At 42.5% G+C, this 15967-nt stretch overlaps 1 protein-coding gene across 1 annotated transcript; it reads left to right on the top strand.

The window, feature by feature from the left end:
• Nucleotides 1-495: 495 nt before the first annotated feature.
• Nucleotides 496-10195, top strand: mtif3 (mitochondrial translational initiation factor 3). Its single transcript, XM_034241232.1, has 4 exons — nucleotides 496-590; nucleotides 4774-5230; nucleotides 9074-9225; nucleotides 9508-10195. The coding sequence occupies exons 2-4, from the start codon at nucleotides 4777-4779 to the stop codon at nucleotides 9760-9762; spliced, it is 861 nt and encodes a 286-aa protein (XP_034097123.1). The 5' UTR covers nucleotides 496-590; nucleotides 4774-4776; the 3' UTR covers nucleotides 9763-10195.
• Nucleotides 10196-15967: the final 5772 nt, after the last annotated feature.

The raw sequence follows: 15967 nt of genomic DNA on the forward strand, positions 1-15967 counted from the left end.
GTACTCATCATGCAAATTGGTACTTTTCTTAATATTATATATCGTATGTTTTGAATAATGATTGATCATTAAAGTCTTATCAAAGCTGGTAAAGGTGCAGCTAGTTTTAATGACTTTGTATACTGCAGGGTAGATTGTGAATTTACTCCAGGTGTAACTAAAGTCTGATTTAAGTGTTGTTTGTATTTCACATCATTAATCCACATCTGTAAAGTAACCAAAGGTACAAAATACATGTAGTGGAGTAAAAGTACACCATTGCCCCTGAATTGTAGTGGAGTAAAAGTACAAAGTAGCATACAATTGAAATACTCAAGTAAAGTACAAGTATCTCAAAATTGTACTCAAGTACATTACTTTGTACTTAGTTACTTTCCATCTCTGAATACGTTACTTCCTAAACCTGTTTATGTATTTATTTATTTTTCCTCCAATCTTCTGCTTTACACCTCAGTCCAGTAAGTGGCGGTAGTGCACCAAATCGTTGCTTTGTAACCGCCATGAACCTGAGAGAAGAAGAAGAAGAAGGAAAAGATGGCGGAAGTATACACCCTGCTGCAGAAAGCATGACAACACGACATTGATATTCAGTGAGTAGACAGCAAAATTACAGAACATACATTTATTAATTGAGAGAATGTAATGACATGCGAGATTTGCGCTTATCTTTATTCAACCATGTGTTCCTGAATTAGTGTTTTAACCGCTTGTGTATAATTAGAGAACAAGGTAATATTTCTCAATGACACCACTTACCACCTAGAGCAGGGGTGCCCACACTTTTTGGGCTGGTGAGCTACTTTTGAAATGACCAGCTCACCGAGGTCTACCAACCAAAAATAAAATCTCAAATTGCAAGGGGCTGAATAACACGTTTTATTTATTATTTATACATGGGATAACTACAGAAACAAATACATGAATACATAAAACTAAAATGGCATGTTAACCTCTCTCTATTTCTCTCTCTCTCTGTTAAGAAACACATAACAAGCAGGCTAAGAAACCACTCTCCATGTCCTGAAATCTTAAACATAAAACACAAATATAAGTACAAGGAATACAATAAACGAGTAGAACACTCAACTTAGACACCAGACTCAAATGGGTCCCATGAACAGTCTCTCAAAGTTATAATGATATATACATAGGTCCAATATAGGCATGTTATATATGCTCTCTCTCTCTCTCTCTCTCTCTCTCTCTCTCTCTCTCTCTCTCTCTCTCTCTCTCTCCTCTCTCTCTCTCTCTCTCTCTCTCTCTCTCTCTCTCTCTCTCTCTCTCAAGAAACACATAAAAACAAGCAGGGTAAGAAACATCTCTCCATGGTCCTGATATAATGCTGCAAAACACAATTCAATATATTTAGGTGGGTCCCTACCATATTCTGATGACTTGCACTGAATGGAGTCCGTCAATGTTGCATAATCAGGACGGTAACTGCTGATGGCTAGTCTCAGGCAGGCCTCCAAATGTTCATCAGTTAATTGGGAACGGTATTTCAACTTCACTATCTTCATTTGGGAGAAGGCTGACTCGCATAAATAAGTCGAGCCGAAGAGTGAGGTCAGTGAGGTGGCACATTTTCTGACGTTTGGATACTTTCCGGCATGGGCACGCGCCTTCAACTGGATGTCGGCCTGCAGCGACAACATCTCATCCTCCAGCGCAGACGGGTTCAGATGAAACACTGCTCCGATGTTTTGGGCCAGCGAATCAATATCATGGTCTTCACTAAATGGATAGCACATGAATGTGGCGATTGGCTCGAGCAAAGCGAAGTCTCGGAAGCGTTTCTCAAAGTCAGATGTAATGTTATTGACTTGCTCTGTGTAGCGCGCACTGTCAAGGAGCGCGCTGTCCTTCCCTTGCTTCTCCAGCTCAGAGGCGATGTTTTGGAAGTTGGCCAAATCTTTGCGCTGCAGCTTTGAACACAGCAGGTGCAGTCTTCGTTTAATAATAATAATAATAATTTCAATTTATATAGCGCCTTTCACGAAACCCAAGGACGCTTTACAATGGGAAGTAACAAAACAAAAAGTAATAATAAAGATACATAGGCTGAAGAAAACAAAAACAGGAACAGGTTGCTGAGTACTGTATATTAGTTGAGGCCAAAGGCCTGAGTGAAGGCATTAACTGAGCTGATCATGTCAACCACAGTTCTGTCTTTCCCTTTAGCTCCAAGTTCAGCTCATTTAACATGTGTCTGTTAAAAACGCCAAATCTAACAGCCACTCCTCGTCATCTAGACGAGGAGTGGCTTGGTGACTAGCGAGCTTGGTGCCATGGAGAAATGCCTTTATCTCCGGTGATTCTGTTGTCTTCAAGGTTGTGTCTTCCTGGTCGAATGTACGTATTGTAAGTCGCTTTGGATAAAAGCGTCAGCTAAATGTAATGTAATGTAATGTAGAAGCACTCGAAATCTCTCGAGAAAATTGCCCCTACTCAGCCATCTTACGTCGGTGTGTAGTAAGAGGTCAGTGTGAACACAGTCGGCATCCTCCAGATATGCACGAAACAGCCGTCTTTGAAGAGGTCTTGCCCGAATAGAACAGGCCACTTTAAGTGACACATCCATGACCTCTTTCATGTTCAGCATTTTAGCACAAAGTGCGTGCTGGTGTATGATGCAGTGATAATTCAGAAAGTCAGGGAATATGTCATCCTCTCTGCATTTTGCGATGAAGCCATTACACCGGCCCACCATCGCAGGCGCACCATCCGTTGTGATGGAACTCAACTTAGACATGGGGAGTTTAGTTTTGTCAACAAAGTTTTTAAACGTCCGAAAAATGTCCTCGCCCCGAGTGTGTTCCTTCATTGGCAGAATTGTCAGCAGTTCCTCTTTCGCCGTCATGTCTGTGAACACCATCCGGATAAAAACGCACAATTGTGCTGTATCGCTCACGTCAGTGGACTCGTCTAGTTGGAGTGAGAAACACTCGCAGTCTTCTATGTACTTCCTGAGTTGCTGGGTCAAATCCTCAGCCATGACTTCACAGCGACGTGTGACTGTGCTCCGTGATAATTGGACGGCCTTGATAGCGTTTACTATTTCTGTTTTGTTTGTGTAATCCCGAAACAAGGCGTCTGCTGCTTCTACGAAGGCTTCTTTCACCATCTCTCCATCTTGAAAGGATTTTTTGTGTTTGATTATAGCGTGACTCACTCGTAGAGATGCTTCAGTGGCTGCCTTTGCGGTGGATGTCGGCTTTAATAAAAGTGACTGCTGTCCAGCTAATTGTGACTTAAGTTCCCTCACCTTTCTCTTTCTCTTTCTCAACTCGCTACTCGGAGGGAAGTCGCTGTCATATGCCTTGTGAACACTCCGATAATGCCTCTCCACGTTACATTTCTTTGGCAGAGCGACGCTTGCTTTACAAATAAGGCAAATCACGTTTGAATGTGACATCACAAAAAAATATTCTTCCTCCCATTCTGGGTGGAAGTGGTTTGTCTTTAGCTTCTTGCTCGGTCCCGCACTCATTTTGTTGTTTGTTTCTTGTTTGTCTCTTGTTTACATTAATTTGAGTTTTCCCGGCACTTGACTGATTTTATATCGCTTTGCATTCTGGGTTAACAGACTGGAAAGCGATAGGTCGCTTTTTCTGTCAATCAAGTAAACTCCTGAATTAAGTGGCAGGGAGGAGGGATCAAAACCTGTTTTGTCTATTATAACGGAGCTTGATTTTTTTTAATGAATGACTCGCGGTCTACCAGCATTGCCCCCGGTCGCCCACGTACTGGGCACCTCTGAGAGTGTATTAATTGAAAGTACATGTTCTTATTGTTAGGTCTTAACTAAACTCAGCCTATATTACTTTAACAACTCCCTCTGTCAACGACAGTTAACTCTTAGAAGTTAATTATGACATTTTAATTCCACACCAGTTCAACACATGCATTTACTGCAAGGCATTTTGTAAATAATTAAGGTTTACTGACTTAGGCCTACTAATGAACTTAACACTTAACAAACTTGTAAAATCGGTTGGAGTAGTCAATACTGTGTTTTACTTGCAGACGCTGTCGAACCAACTTCTTTGAAAGACAAATAAAAGAGTAAAACTTCCTTTAAATAAGTAATTAAGTAAATGTGGTGTATGCCAAATATCACAATGAACCCAGACGGATTGAGAAATGGCTCATTTGTGATGTGTGAATAGTGACGGATATGAAAGGAAAACGTTAATTTGTCGTTTTTTTAAATGAGGGCTGGCCTAGTGGTTAACTTGATGTACTGACTTTGGTCGTGCATTGTGTACAAGTCTCACACAAAATGTTATTCATGATGCAGAGAAGATATTTAACATAACACCCATTTAATATTGAATGATTAATTGCCACCAGGATCAAATATTCAGATTTTGATTGTGACTAAATAAACATTGTATTATTAAGGTGTCATTCACCCAAAGGTGCCCGGCCCTTATGCACTTTTTTTTAAAGATATTACTCACATTTCCTACAGAGGCAAGAGAAATGCAAGATAAGCAAGCCAATAAATGCTTTTTTCTGTATGTGTCAAGACCAGTACTATATCAGATATAACAGTAACAAATAAAAAATGTATACATTGATGAAAAGCAGAAAGAAAAAACGCACCATGCTTATTGCCTTGTTTGTAAATATGCACTTAAAACGGCAGTCATTTTTTTGTTTGTCTGTCAGTTTGCAGGAAAATGAACTGACGTTGTGATAGAAGAGAGATTTTTTTCTCAACTATGAATCACATGTCAAATAATAATAATACTCTCTTTTTTTACCTAGGAAATGTCTGCAGGTTGTGTGAGGTGGATGCTGAGCCGCACAGTGAAAGCTGTGTGTGTTGGCAGCCATGGATACTGGACACCAGCGTCAAGATTCACCATACGCAGTGAGAGATCTAACCTCATTGCTTCCTCCTGGCGAGGGTCTCCATTCTGCTCTGCTGTAGACGACACAGAAAAACCTCCCACGCCACAGAAGAAGAAGCCTGGTCCTCGAGCTCACGGCACAATCAGATCCGTCGGCCATGACATCCCGCACCATGAAATTCAGCTGATAAGTGAGACGGGCCAGAACTTGGGCACCATGCACCGCGGGAGTGTGATCAGACTCATGGACAAGAACGGTCTCAAATTAGTGCTGCTCAGTGAGCACCAAGATCCTCCCGTGTACCGGCTGATGAGCGGCAAACAGATCCACGAAGAAAAGCTGAAACAACGGGAGAAGCAGAAAGCAAAAGGTATGAAGTGTGCGGAATAGACCCAAATTAGACATTTATATAAAACTGTGACTTCCAACCTGAGGGTGAGGAAACAATCCAAAGGGCAATTTGGTTAACAGGATAGAAAGAAACATGTTTCTGCTGCAGTAAACTATATTTCTCACATTTTGCGGTAAAATCCTTGTTTGTCCTACAAACCAGAGCTGAACCATAGTTGTATTTGAAAACGTACATTTATTTAAATGTCTATAGCAGGGAAACGCTCAAACAGACAAGCCTGTTTACTAGAGATGTCCCGATCCGATCACGTGATCGGGGATCGGAGCCGATCACGTGATTTTCAAAAGATCGGAATCGGGAGAAAAAAATCGGGGATCGGGAATTTTTTAATTTTTTTAATTTAATGTTACAAAACAAAAATGACCATGTTCACGTCTTAAAGTCATCCTGAGGCCTTAGTTTTGGTTTAAAATTACACAACATCATGTATGTGTTGCTTCTTTTGGGCTTTTTTCAGACCTGGTTATTTCTCTCAAATCTGGCAGCAGAGTGGGCGCAGTGTCTAATAGTAGCAGCAAGCTAACGAGAGGCTACGTTCAGCTGGTGACTCGGGAGTCGGGACAGAGAAAATGTCAGGAGCTTGGAAGTATTATCAAATTGAAAGCGAAGGCAGTGTAACAGCCAGACGCAATGTTTGCAAGGCGGAGGTTCCGCGTGGTGGAAAGAACAGAGCTACGTTCAACACGACCAATCGTACACGCCACCTGAGAAACAAACACCAACAACAACAGGACGAGTACACAGCGGCCACTCAGGGAACGGCACTGAAACAACCGACACTTTCAGAGACTTTTAAAAGGAAAGAGAAACTGCCCCAGAACAGTGAAAAGGCCAAAAAAATAACAGCCAAGATAGCTGAATTCATCGCGTTGGATGACCAGCCGTTATTTGTTGCCTTTTTCTCTTAATGCATTGCATAAAGATCGGATCGGGAAAAATCGGTATCGGCAGATTGTCAAAATCAAATGATCGGAATCGGATCGGGAGCAAAAAAAGGTGATCGGGACATCCCTACTGTTTACAGTTGTCGGCGAAATGCCGCTCCTCTGTCTTCATAACAGTCAAAGCATGAGACTGAAGTTCCCACTGTGGGTCAAAATAATGCGCTGTGATGTGCAGTCGACACGTTGGATGCGATCCGAATGATCTAACGCAGCCCCTCGTCTATGGGCTCAGAACAGTCTCATAATACACACATGCACACAGAAGGATTCAAACTTGTATTTCCGGATCCACACTTGTGTTTTTCAATGCACACTCAAATGTGTTCCGTTTCATATAAACGTAAATAAAATCCAAACACAGAAAAAAGTTTTAAATATGTATTTTTGATCCTCACATATTTGTTTTCCGTGTAAAACCTCTGCACCTGCAAACACAAACCGCTTTCTGTGCATGGATCGCTGTGCATTCGTGTGTAGGTTTTTTGAGACTCCCCTGACGCTCACCCAATTCGTACTTGTAATTTTTTCTATCTATAGCCAATCCGATGTCTCCTCAATTCTAAGCCAATCACATGAGCGCGCCCCCACGAGGGTATGATTTATTGCGTTCATGACGTAGCGCTTCATGTACGCATTTTGCGCTGTCCGGAGCTGACAAGTGTAGTGGGCCGATTGGAGTGGCCCGACCGGCCCACTTCGGTACGTCCCGATGGCCAGTCCGCCACTGCTTCAGCATACAGTATAAGTGTTGCACGGCCAGATGCGGCTCGAGAAGCTGACTCAGATGAATGAGGCGAGTAAACACAGCTGCCTGCCGGCGTGAAACCCGAGCGATTATTCGCATCGTATTATATAATTACAAAATAAAATCGCCACTCTCAGTACAGCGCCACTTTCCGAACAGGTAATGCACGCAAATACAATATTTTATATTATTGTTATTAATAATAATATATGAACAAAAACATCTTGTATTTTAGTTACACCCGCTATTGATTAATTTTGTCAACATTGGACCTTGATACCGTCCGCACAAGCCGCTTTCACACCAAGTACTTTGCCGTACTTAGTACCCCAGGGCACTAAGTACCAATCACGTTCACACCGGAGTACTTTTCTCTGAGGGAAGATTACGCAAATGAGCCGCTGACGTCACTTCGTCTTCTTCTGCTTTGGGTTTACTGGCAGGCCGCAAACAACTTCACGGCGTATACTGCCACCCGAAGTCCCCGGTCGGATGTCCCCGGAGTTGGGGACTGGCTTCTACTGAAGCTGCTGGGACTCCCAGCAGCAGAACGCCGACACCTCCTCATCACTCCACCGCTCTCATGTTTTTTTTTGCGTTGCCATAAGTTATTCTCTCTCCGTTGGTGCGCGGGGCTAATGCTAATAATGCTAATGCCACCAAATACAATGGCGGCTTCAAAAAACTTTTCAGAGTTTTACGGGGCGTGGTTTGCAATTCGCCCAGCCAATAGAAATTGGTACTTTTTTGGAACCACCTCTCTAGCAGGCACTAAAAATGGGGGTAAAAGTTCCCGGCACTAAGTCATCTTTTTGGTGTGAAAGCAACATAAGGGGTACTAACGGAACTAAACGGGGAAAGTACGGGGAAAAGTATTCCGGTGTGAACGTGCCTATTGCTATCGTGAAATAATATAATCGAAAACATTAAGCCTCTTTGATTTATTAATCGGAGTTGAAACCTCTCTGCCATCTCATATAACACACACTTCCTTATTTATCTTTGAATAATAATACCGTAAAAATAAAGACGACTATACTACGGTCCTCCGGTCCTGAGATTAGCGCCTGCAGGCAGGCTCCATGGACCTGTCAGCTTCGGACAGCACAAAATGCGTATATGAAGTGTCATGAACGCAATAAATCATACCCTCGTGGGGGCGCGCTCATGTGATTGGCTTAGAATGAAGGAGACATCTGATTGGCTATAGATAGAAAACATTACAAGTACGAATCGGGTGACCGTCAGGGGAGTCTCAAAAAACCCACACACGAATGCACAGCGATCCATGCACAGAAAGCGGTTTGTGTTTGCAGGTTTCAAACGGAAAACTAATATGTGAGGATCAAAAATACATTATGTAAAACTTTTTTCTGTATTTGGATTTGTATGAAACGGAACACATTTGAGTGTGGATCATGAAATACAAGTGTGAATCATTCTGTGTGCATGTGTGTATTATGAGACTGTTCTGAGCCCATACTCGTCCTCCACAATGTTAAGCTGGAGCCACCCATTTAGCTATCGCTGTTGTTGTCCAGGCGTCTCCCCGGCCAAACACCTTTTTTTGTATCCATATCTCTCGCTAGAATCTCCCACCATCCAACTAACAACAACAACAACAACAACAACAACAACAACAACAACGTCAAGCCTTTGGGCTCTGAAACTACGGGGCGGGCCGAGGACAAATACACATGCGTTAATCACACGTTAAAATAATTAGTGGCGTTAAAAAAAATGTGCGTCAGCGCGTTATTAACTTGACAGCCCTAATTGGAGGATCTGTTCCAAATAAGTTTGATTAAGTCTGCAGAATACGATGTGTGGATCAGCACATTTCTGCAGCACGTTGATATTTATTTCAAATGGTATTTTGACACATATTTAGCCTTTGAAAACTATTTTGTGTTTTGCGATTTAGTAGTCACATCGCAATTTCGATCACGTTTTATTTTTAATTCCCTAGCTGAGGCTTTACTTCATCTCCTCATCTCTGTTGTTGTGTTAAATATATACAGACACTTCTTCTGTTCCTTTAGCTATAACCTAATTAGTTTCAGCATGTCATACACATCATGATAAACAGGACTGACTGCGTTGTCTCCTCAGCCCCCGTGCAGGTGAAAGAGATCACCTTCCTCTCTTGCATCTCCTCTCATGACCTCTCCACTAAGATGAACCGGGTGGGGAGCTGGCTGGAGAAGAAGAACCACGTTAGAATAACTATGAAAGCAGGACGGGGGGGGCCTTCAGACAACCTGGTGAGGAAATCACACTTGTTTTTTCTGAGAATTGCAACAAAAATACTCGGCAAATATCTGTTTTTAACCTTTACATGACCTCCATGATCAGTTCAGCTCAAAACTCTCAACCCCTTCTCTCTCCTCACCTTCCCTTGGTGCCATTTCTTCCCAAACGGCACTTTTAAATGTCCCTTAATGGTTTAGAGGAGGTGGAAAATTGTAACAATTATAATTTCATAGCCACACATTGGGCATGTATTCCCAAGAATATATCCTAACACACTGTTCTATTTTACACAGGACATAACTCTGGAGGAGATAGTGGAACGAATGGAGAAGACGGTGGGATATGTTTCTAAGCCGGCACTCGTACAAGACGGCCGAGCAGCCATGTGCATCCTGAGGCCGCCTTCAGCAAAGGACCTGTTAAAAAAAGACGAGAATAAGACTGCAGCAGAGGTGGTGCCGTCTGGAGACAAAAGCACGACGACCATCGAGAGCGAAGCATCTGTTGTCAGCAGCACGGACACAACAGAAGGGTCTTTACAGCAGTGATGTGACGGAAATAAAACATTCTCATGAAAACACAAAGCCTGTGCTCACAGTTTGGTGTGAATCGCTTCATCAGGAAGTGCTTGTGTTGTGTAGAGGTTTTTCTAAGCTTGGTGTTATATAATGATGCATCCACGCAAAGCTAAACAGCTAAAAGAAAATGTTGTGCATGTGCAAGTTTTTAAAGATTGGTGCCCCATGTATAATATCTGTACTTGAAAATATGACATAGTTTTACTTACCTAAAGACTACCTTTATTTGATAAGTGCAGGTTACTTTTTACAGGCACATCCTGAAAAGCACACACTGAAATGTCCTGTTGTTATCCCATATTTAAAAAAAATGTAAGAAATGAACTGCTTAATTATATACTGTGCTCGTTAGTTAGACATTCAATTAGCTGATTCACATGTCTTTAAAAAATCTTACCTCTAAGAGTAGTCCTGTTGCAGAAAACCATTTACTCTTGGTCAAGTATATTTTGGATAATATACTTACACACACAACTGATCGTCCCACAGCCAGATAAGATAGCACACACACACACACGCACACACACACACACACACACACACGCACACAATGCAGGTTGTGTCAGAGCCTTTCCTTTGAGGATTCAGTAATTGAAAGTTTTGTCTGAAGAGATTAACCATAACATCTCTGGTCTGAACTCAATATGTTGAGATCATTTCCATCTATTGTAGTGGCTTATTACTTGAGTACCCCTTTTGTTTATTCTACCCATCACCAATATACTGTGCAGCAGCGGTTCCCAACCTGTAGGCCGCTGCCCCCTAGTGGGCCATGAAGGCATTGCAAGTGGGCAGCCAAATAATTTGCAAAACATAATGATTTGTGTGGAAACATTTAATTATTAAGATTTGTTTTTATTTCTCTTTCTTGATCCTCCTTAGCAACGGTCATTACAGTCCTTGACAGCGGTCTGTTCTACTGGATTAACAACGTGTCACATGTTCTGAATTGACATCAGAATTTATTTTAGATGAAAGCTACAGCATTCGTTAGGTTTCCCTTGGCATTTATTCCGCTTTTTCGTTTGTTTTGAATATGGGAGTAGAGTCAACACATCTGACGATGAACAGAAATGTGTACCTGACATATAATTAGTAGGCTACACAGATTATTTAAACACACAGACCGATGAGTCTAGAGGTCTGTAATTAAAGGTAGGCTAGGTAAGAATGGAGAAACCAGCTCGAGTGCGCTAGAATTTGAAAGTACACAACCGGAACAAATCTGTCCCTTCCTTCAGACTTCCTTACAGAGCCCCTCCTCCAACACACACGGACGCGCACATGACCAATGAGGGCACGAGATAAGTTTGTGCACAGATGGCCATCCAGTTACTTTAGCCGGGCCGGTGTCAGTACCAGATATGTTCGGGCTACCAGTTATGTTCGGGTGTATTTCCGTCGCATCCGTCATATTCGTCATATTTTACGGCAACTCAAGAGGGCCATCACGGTCAAATTCCGAACATTTAAACATAGCCGACACTTAATTCTTTACTTTGTCCGTTATTATATGTAGAAGATTATACTTTTCTCCGTCATGTTGTTTCCTTAGCAACAACTTCAAACAGGCATAGCCTACACTTCATTCTTTACTTTGTCCGTTATTAAAATGTAGAAAATATTAATTTGTTCTCCGTCATGTTGTTTCCATAGCAACAACTTCAAACAATAACAACTAACCGCTAGCCGCAAAGCTAGCATCACAGCCACTGCTCCGTTTTCGGAGACTTTGCACACGTTTTCCACAAACATTTTCACACGCTAGGAGTACTTCCAATAGCTTCGTCTTGATCGGTAGATGTGATTTGATGTGTCGTGTGTCCCCCAACTCCTCTCCAAAGTTCAGATATTTAATAAAATACTCAGGGGAGTTTCCTGAATTTTCATGCCCAAAGCTAAGCACTAGGCCCTGGGTAAATTAAGAGGCTGATCTCGGGCACTTTTGTCCACTTTCCCTGGTGGCCGAAACTCAAGCCAGACATCCATGGAATCGTCTCAGAGAGTAGATGATCAGTGGGGACTTGTTTTTACTGAATGATGTGTTTTTTTTTTATGGGGAATTCAAATATGAGCTTATTTTTAGGATTTTCGGAGACTTTGCACACGTTTTCACAAACATTTTCACGCTAGGAGTATGGGAGTACATCCATTCGCTTCGCCTTGATCTGTAGATGTGATTTGATGTGTCGTATGTCTCCCAACTCCTTTCCAAAGTTCAGATACTATATACAAATACTAAAAGGTAAATAAAACATTAAACATAATGACAAAATAACAACCTGAAATATATGTATTCTATCTACACATTTCGTAATTATCTAATCTAGTGGCCTTATAAAAGTGTTGGCTAAAGTAACGCAGAATATATATATTTTTAAATTGTAAATAATTAGAAACATTATTTATGTGCACAAGTACATGGGACCCCACCATAGCACCCCACACATAACAAGCTGTCCCCAGAGCCCTAGAGAGATAAGAGTTACGACACTCTTTGATGTCACCAGGGTGACAGGGTGACTTGGAGAGGGTCTGAGTCCGACCCTTGTCAATTAACTACGGGGGTCCCTCAGGGCTCTGTTCTTGGTCCCCTCCTCTTCTCCTTGTACACAAACTCGCTCGGATCAGTCATTAGCCCGCATGGTTTTTCTTACCACTGCTACGCTGACGACACCCAATTAATTCTGTCCTTTCCCCGCTCAGAGACCCAGGTCGTCGCACGCATCTCTGCTTGTCTAGCTGACATCTCTCAGTGGATGTCTGCTCACCACCTCAAGCTCAACCTTGACAAGACTGAGCTGCTCTTCCTCCCGGGAAAAGATTGTCCAACTCTTGACCTGACAATCAACATCGGCACCTCAGTTGTTTCCCCGACTCAGACTGCAAGGAATCTGGGTGTGACCCTAGATAACAACCTGTCCTTCACTGCAAACATAGCTGCTACAACCCACTGCTGCAGATACACGCTTTACAACATCAGGAGGATACGTCCCCAGCTGACTCAGAAAGCGACTCAGGTTCTGGTCCAGGCTCTCGTCATCTCACGCCTAGACTACTGCAACTCCCTCCTGGCTGGTCTACCTGCATGTGCCATCCGACCTCTGCAGCTCATCCAGAATGCAGCGGCTCGTCTGGTTTTCAACCTTCCTAAATTCTCCCACACCACTCCGCTCCTCCGCTCCCTTCACTGGCTTCCGGTAACTGCTAGAATCCACTTCAAGACACTGGTACTTGCTTACCATGCTGCGAATGGATCTGGCCCTTCCTACATCCAGGACATGGTTAAACCGTACACCCCAGCGCGTGCACTACGCTCTGCATCAGCCAAACGACTCGTTGCGCCCTCGCTGCGAGGAGGAACCAAGTTCCCATCGGCGAAAACACGTGGGTTTGCTATCCTGGCTCCAAGATGGTGGAATGAGCTCCCCATTGACATCAGGACGGCAGATAGCTTGCACATCTTCCGGCGCAAACTGAAAACTCATCTCTTTCGACTCCACTTCGAGCGTTAGAACGATTAACGAAGCACTTTTATACCAATAAAGGACTGGATTACCTAAAGCCAGTTGAGTAGCACTTGAAATGTTTGGCTCTATGAAACCTGATATACTTATATGATTCTGTTTTCTTCAAGGTTGTGTCTTCCTGGTCGAATGTACTTATTGTAAGTCGCTTTGGACAAAAGCGTCAGCTAAATGCAATGTAATGTAATGTCACCGCCAGCCGGTCACGTGGTTTATGTATGCCGGTGTCAGTACCAGATATGTTCGGCCTACCAAATATGTTCGGGTGTATTTCCGTCGCATCCGTCATCCGTCATATCCGTCATATACTCACCTCCCTCTGCTCCCAGCGCTATGCTGCCACACACCGGCCGTCTGCGGAACTGCAGCCGGAGGAACTCGGTACAGCTTGTTATGTGTGAACGATCTAGATCCCTCCGCTTCCCCATAATTACCGCGAACATTTTAACTTTCATGACAGAAATGGAGAGCTTTTATGCTGAGATAAAGCAGTACGTGCTCAATGGTGGTTACCACAATCTCACCATCGCCGCTGAAAAGCATGATAAAAGGAAGGCGTTCATTCGGAGGGCATCCAAACAATACCTGATCAAAGGTAAGTAACAGAATAAGACCATGGTTAAGTCACGAACATACGTTTTTATTATGAGGTATAAACCCCCTGTACATGTGACATCATCACATCCCTTTACTTATAGGGATCAATAAAGTATATATCTATCTATCTATTTATCTAATGGTGTTTTTTGGTGCAAAAGTGATCATACCTCTAATGGTTTATCATATTGCAATTCCAACATTTTTCAGTAAATCGCAAGGACTCCACAGCTTGTTTCTCCTTTTTCTTTTTATACACACTTTACATTACTGTAGTTGTTACGTCTAAACCACATTTGCCACTGGATTTCTTGAACAGCTTTTAGTCATAATGTCATCTCTACACATGTCTAAATGATTGTTTTTTTGTTCCTGTTGTGCCAGCTGGAGATTTGTACTACACATACAAGGACAATGAGAGGATGGTTGTGTGCACCAAGGACCAAATTATCAATGTCCTGAAGGAGTGCCATGATAACCTGGGTTCCGGAGGTCATGCAGGGAGAAGGCGCACCACCGAGAAGGTTTTGGCAACGTACCACTGGTCCACTATGCGGGAGGACGTGAAGAAATGGGTGGGAGTTTTTGACTGACTGACTGATTATTGATCTACAGAAATGTGTTGTATGTGTACATTGAAACAGAGTGAGACAGTTTGAGCTCCATCAGAGCAGAGAAAACATATTTCAGAACTTTAACAGTTTAATTCTGTCTCCTCTGAAAGTTTTCTCTGTTCTATCATTTTTATACCTAAAGTTTTTTGTTTTGCTGATTGAAAATGTATGATATTTGCTAAGGTTGATGAGTGTCCCCGCTGCCAGCAACACGAGGTCATTAAAACGGTTGCACCCGTACTGCATCCCATTCATGTTCCCGAGGCATGGACTGTCCTTGGTGTGGATCTCATTGGCCCACTTCCCTCCACTGCTAAGGGCAAAAGGTACTATCATGATGGGCTGAAGCATGTGTAACCTCCTTTAAAGGTTCTAAACGTGAAGAATCTGGTTTAAAAAGAAAGGAAATCATTTACAGTGATTCTGTATGTATTTACAACATTCTGCATTTTATATTGCAGATACATTCTAACAGCGACTGATCTGTTCACGAAGTGGGTGGTAGCAAAAACGCTCTACCACAAAACAGCTGTTGAGGTCTCAAAAAAGATTGTGAATATTCTTCGAGATTTCGGTCTTGTCGAGAAGATCATTACCGACCAAGGACGGGAATTTGTCAATGAGGTACAATAATCTATCTAATACAGTGTATGTGTTATGTGTAACAATGTAATACGATTTTTCAGGTAATTTGGTAATTGGTGTACACTAAACCATCTGCAGGTCAACCGTGGTGTTTTTGATGCACTGGGTGTAAAACACTGCATCACTTCAGCGTACCATCCCCAGTGCAATGGCCAAGATGAGCGTACAAACCCAAACATAAAAAAAGCACTTGCAAAGTACTGTGGAGAGGACCAGAATGACTGGGATTTACATCTGAGGGGCATTGTGGCGAGCATTAACACCTCAAAGCAGGTACAATGTTGTAACAAATGCAGATGGAAACAATACTCAACAGAGATACTAAAAGGAATTTTTATGCTTTCAGAGGTCAACCAAGTGCACGCCCTATTTTGCCCAGTTTGGGAGGCACCCTCGCGTCCCGGGTGTTATAAATGCTACAGTCAATGACAGGGATGATACCTCTGTGTTGGTGCCTGCTGATGAGGCAGAACAGCAGCTTGAGGCAAAGGCTGCAACCATTGCAGATTTGCACTCGAAGGTGAGAATAAAATGGCAATATTTAAAACATAATAACTCCTAAAAAATGCAAGCGTATGTTAAGGACTGTAAATGATAACTGTTACATATCTTTCTCAGATTTACCAGAACATCCAAATAGCACAACAGAGACAGAAAATCTCTTTTGAAAAACGCAAGGGAAAGAATGTGAAATCTTTCCTGATTAACGTTGGAGATGAGGTCCTAAGAGCGAATAAGAGGAAGGAGGGCCGAAAAGGTGGAAAACTGGAGTGCAACTGGTTTGGCCCTTAT

Source organism: Gymnodraco acuticeps, unplaced genomic scaffold (genome assembly GCF_902827175.1).
Source record: "Gymnodraco acuticeps unplaced genomic scaffold, fGymAcu1.1, whole genome shotgun sequence".
In the NCBI taxonomy this organism is placed as follows: domain Eukaryota; kingdom Metazoa; phylum Chordata; class Actinopteri; order Perciformes; family Bathydraconidae; genus Gymnodraco; species Gymnodraco acuticeps.

Coding starts and splice junctions, on each gene's coding strand:
- mtif3 (XM_034241232.1), top strand. CDS start 4,777: ATGTCTGCAGGTTGTGTGAGGTGGATGCTGAGCCGCACAGTGAAAGCT. Junction 5,231..9,073: donor GGAGAAGCAGAAAGCAAAAG/GTATGAAGTGTG, acceptor TTGTCTCCTCAG/CCCCCGTGCAGGTGAAAGAG. Junction 9,226..9,507: donor GGGGGCCTTCAGACAACCTG/GTGAGGAAATCA, acceptor TATTTTACACAG/GACATAACTCTGGAGGAGAT.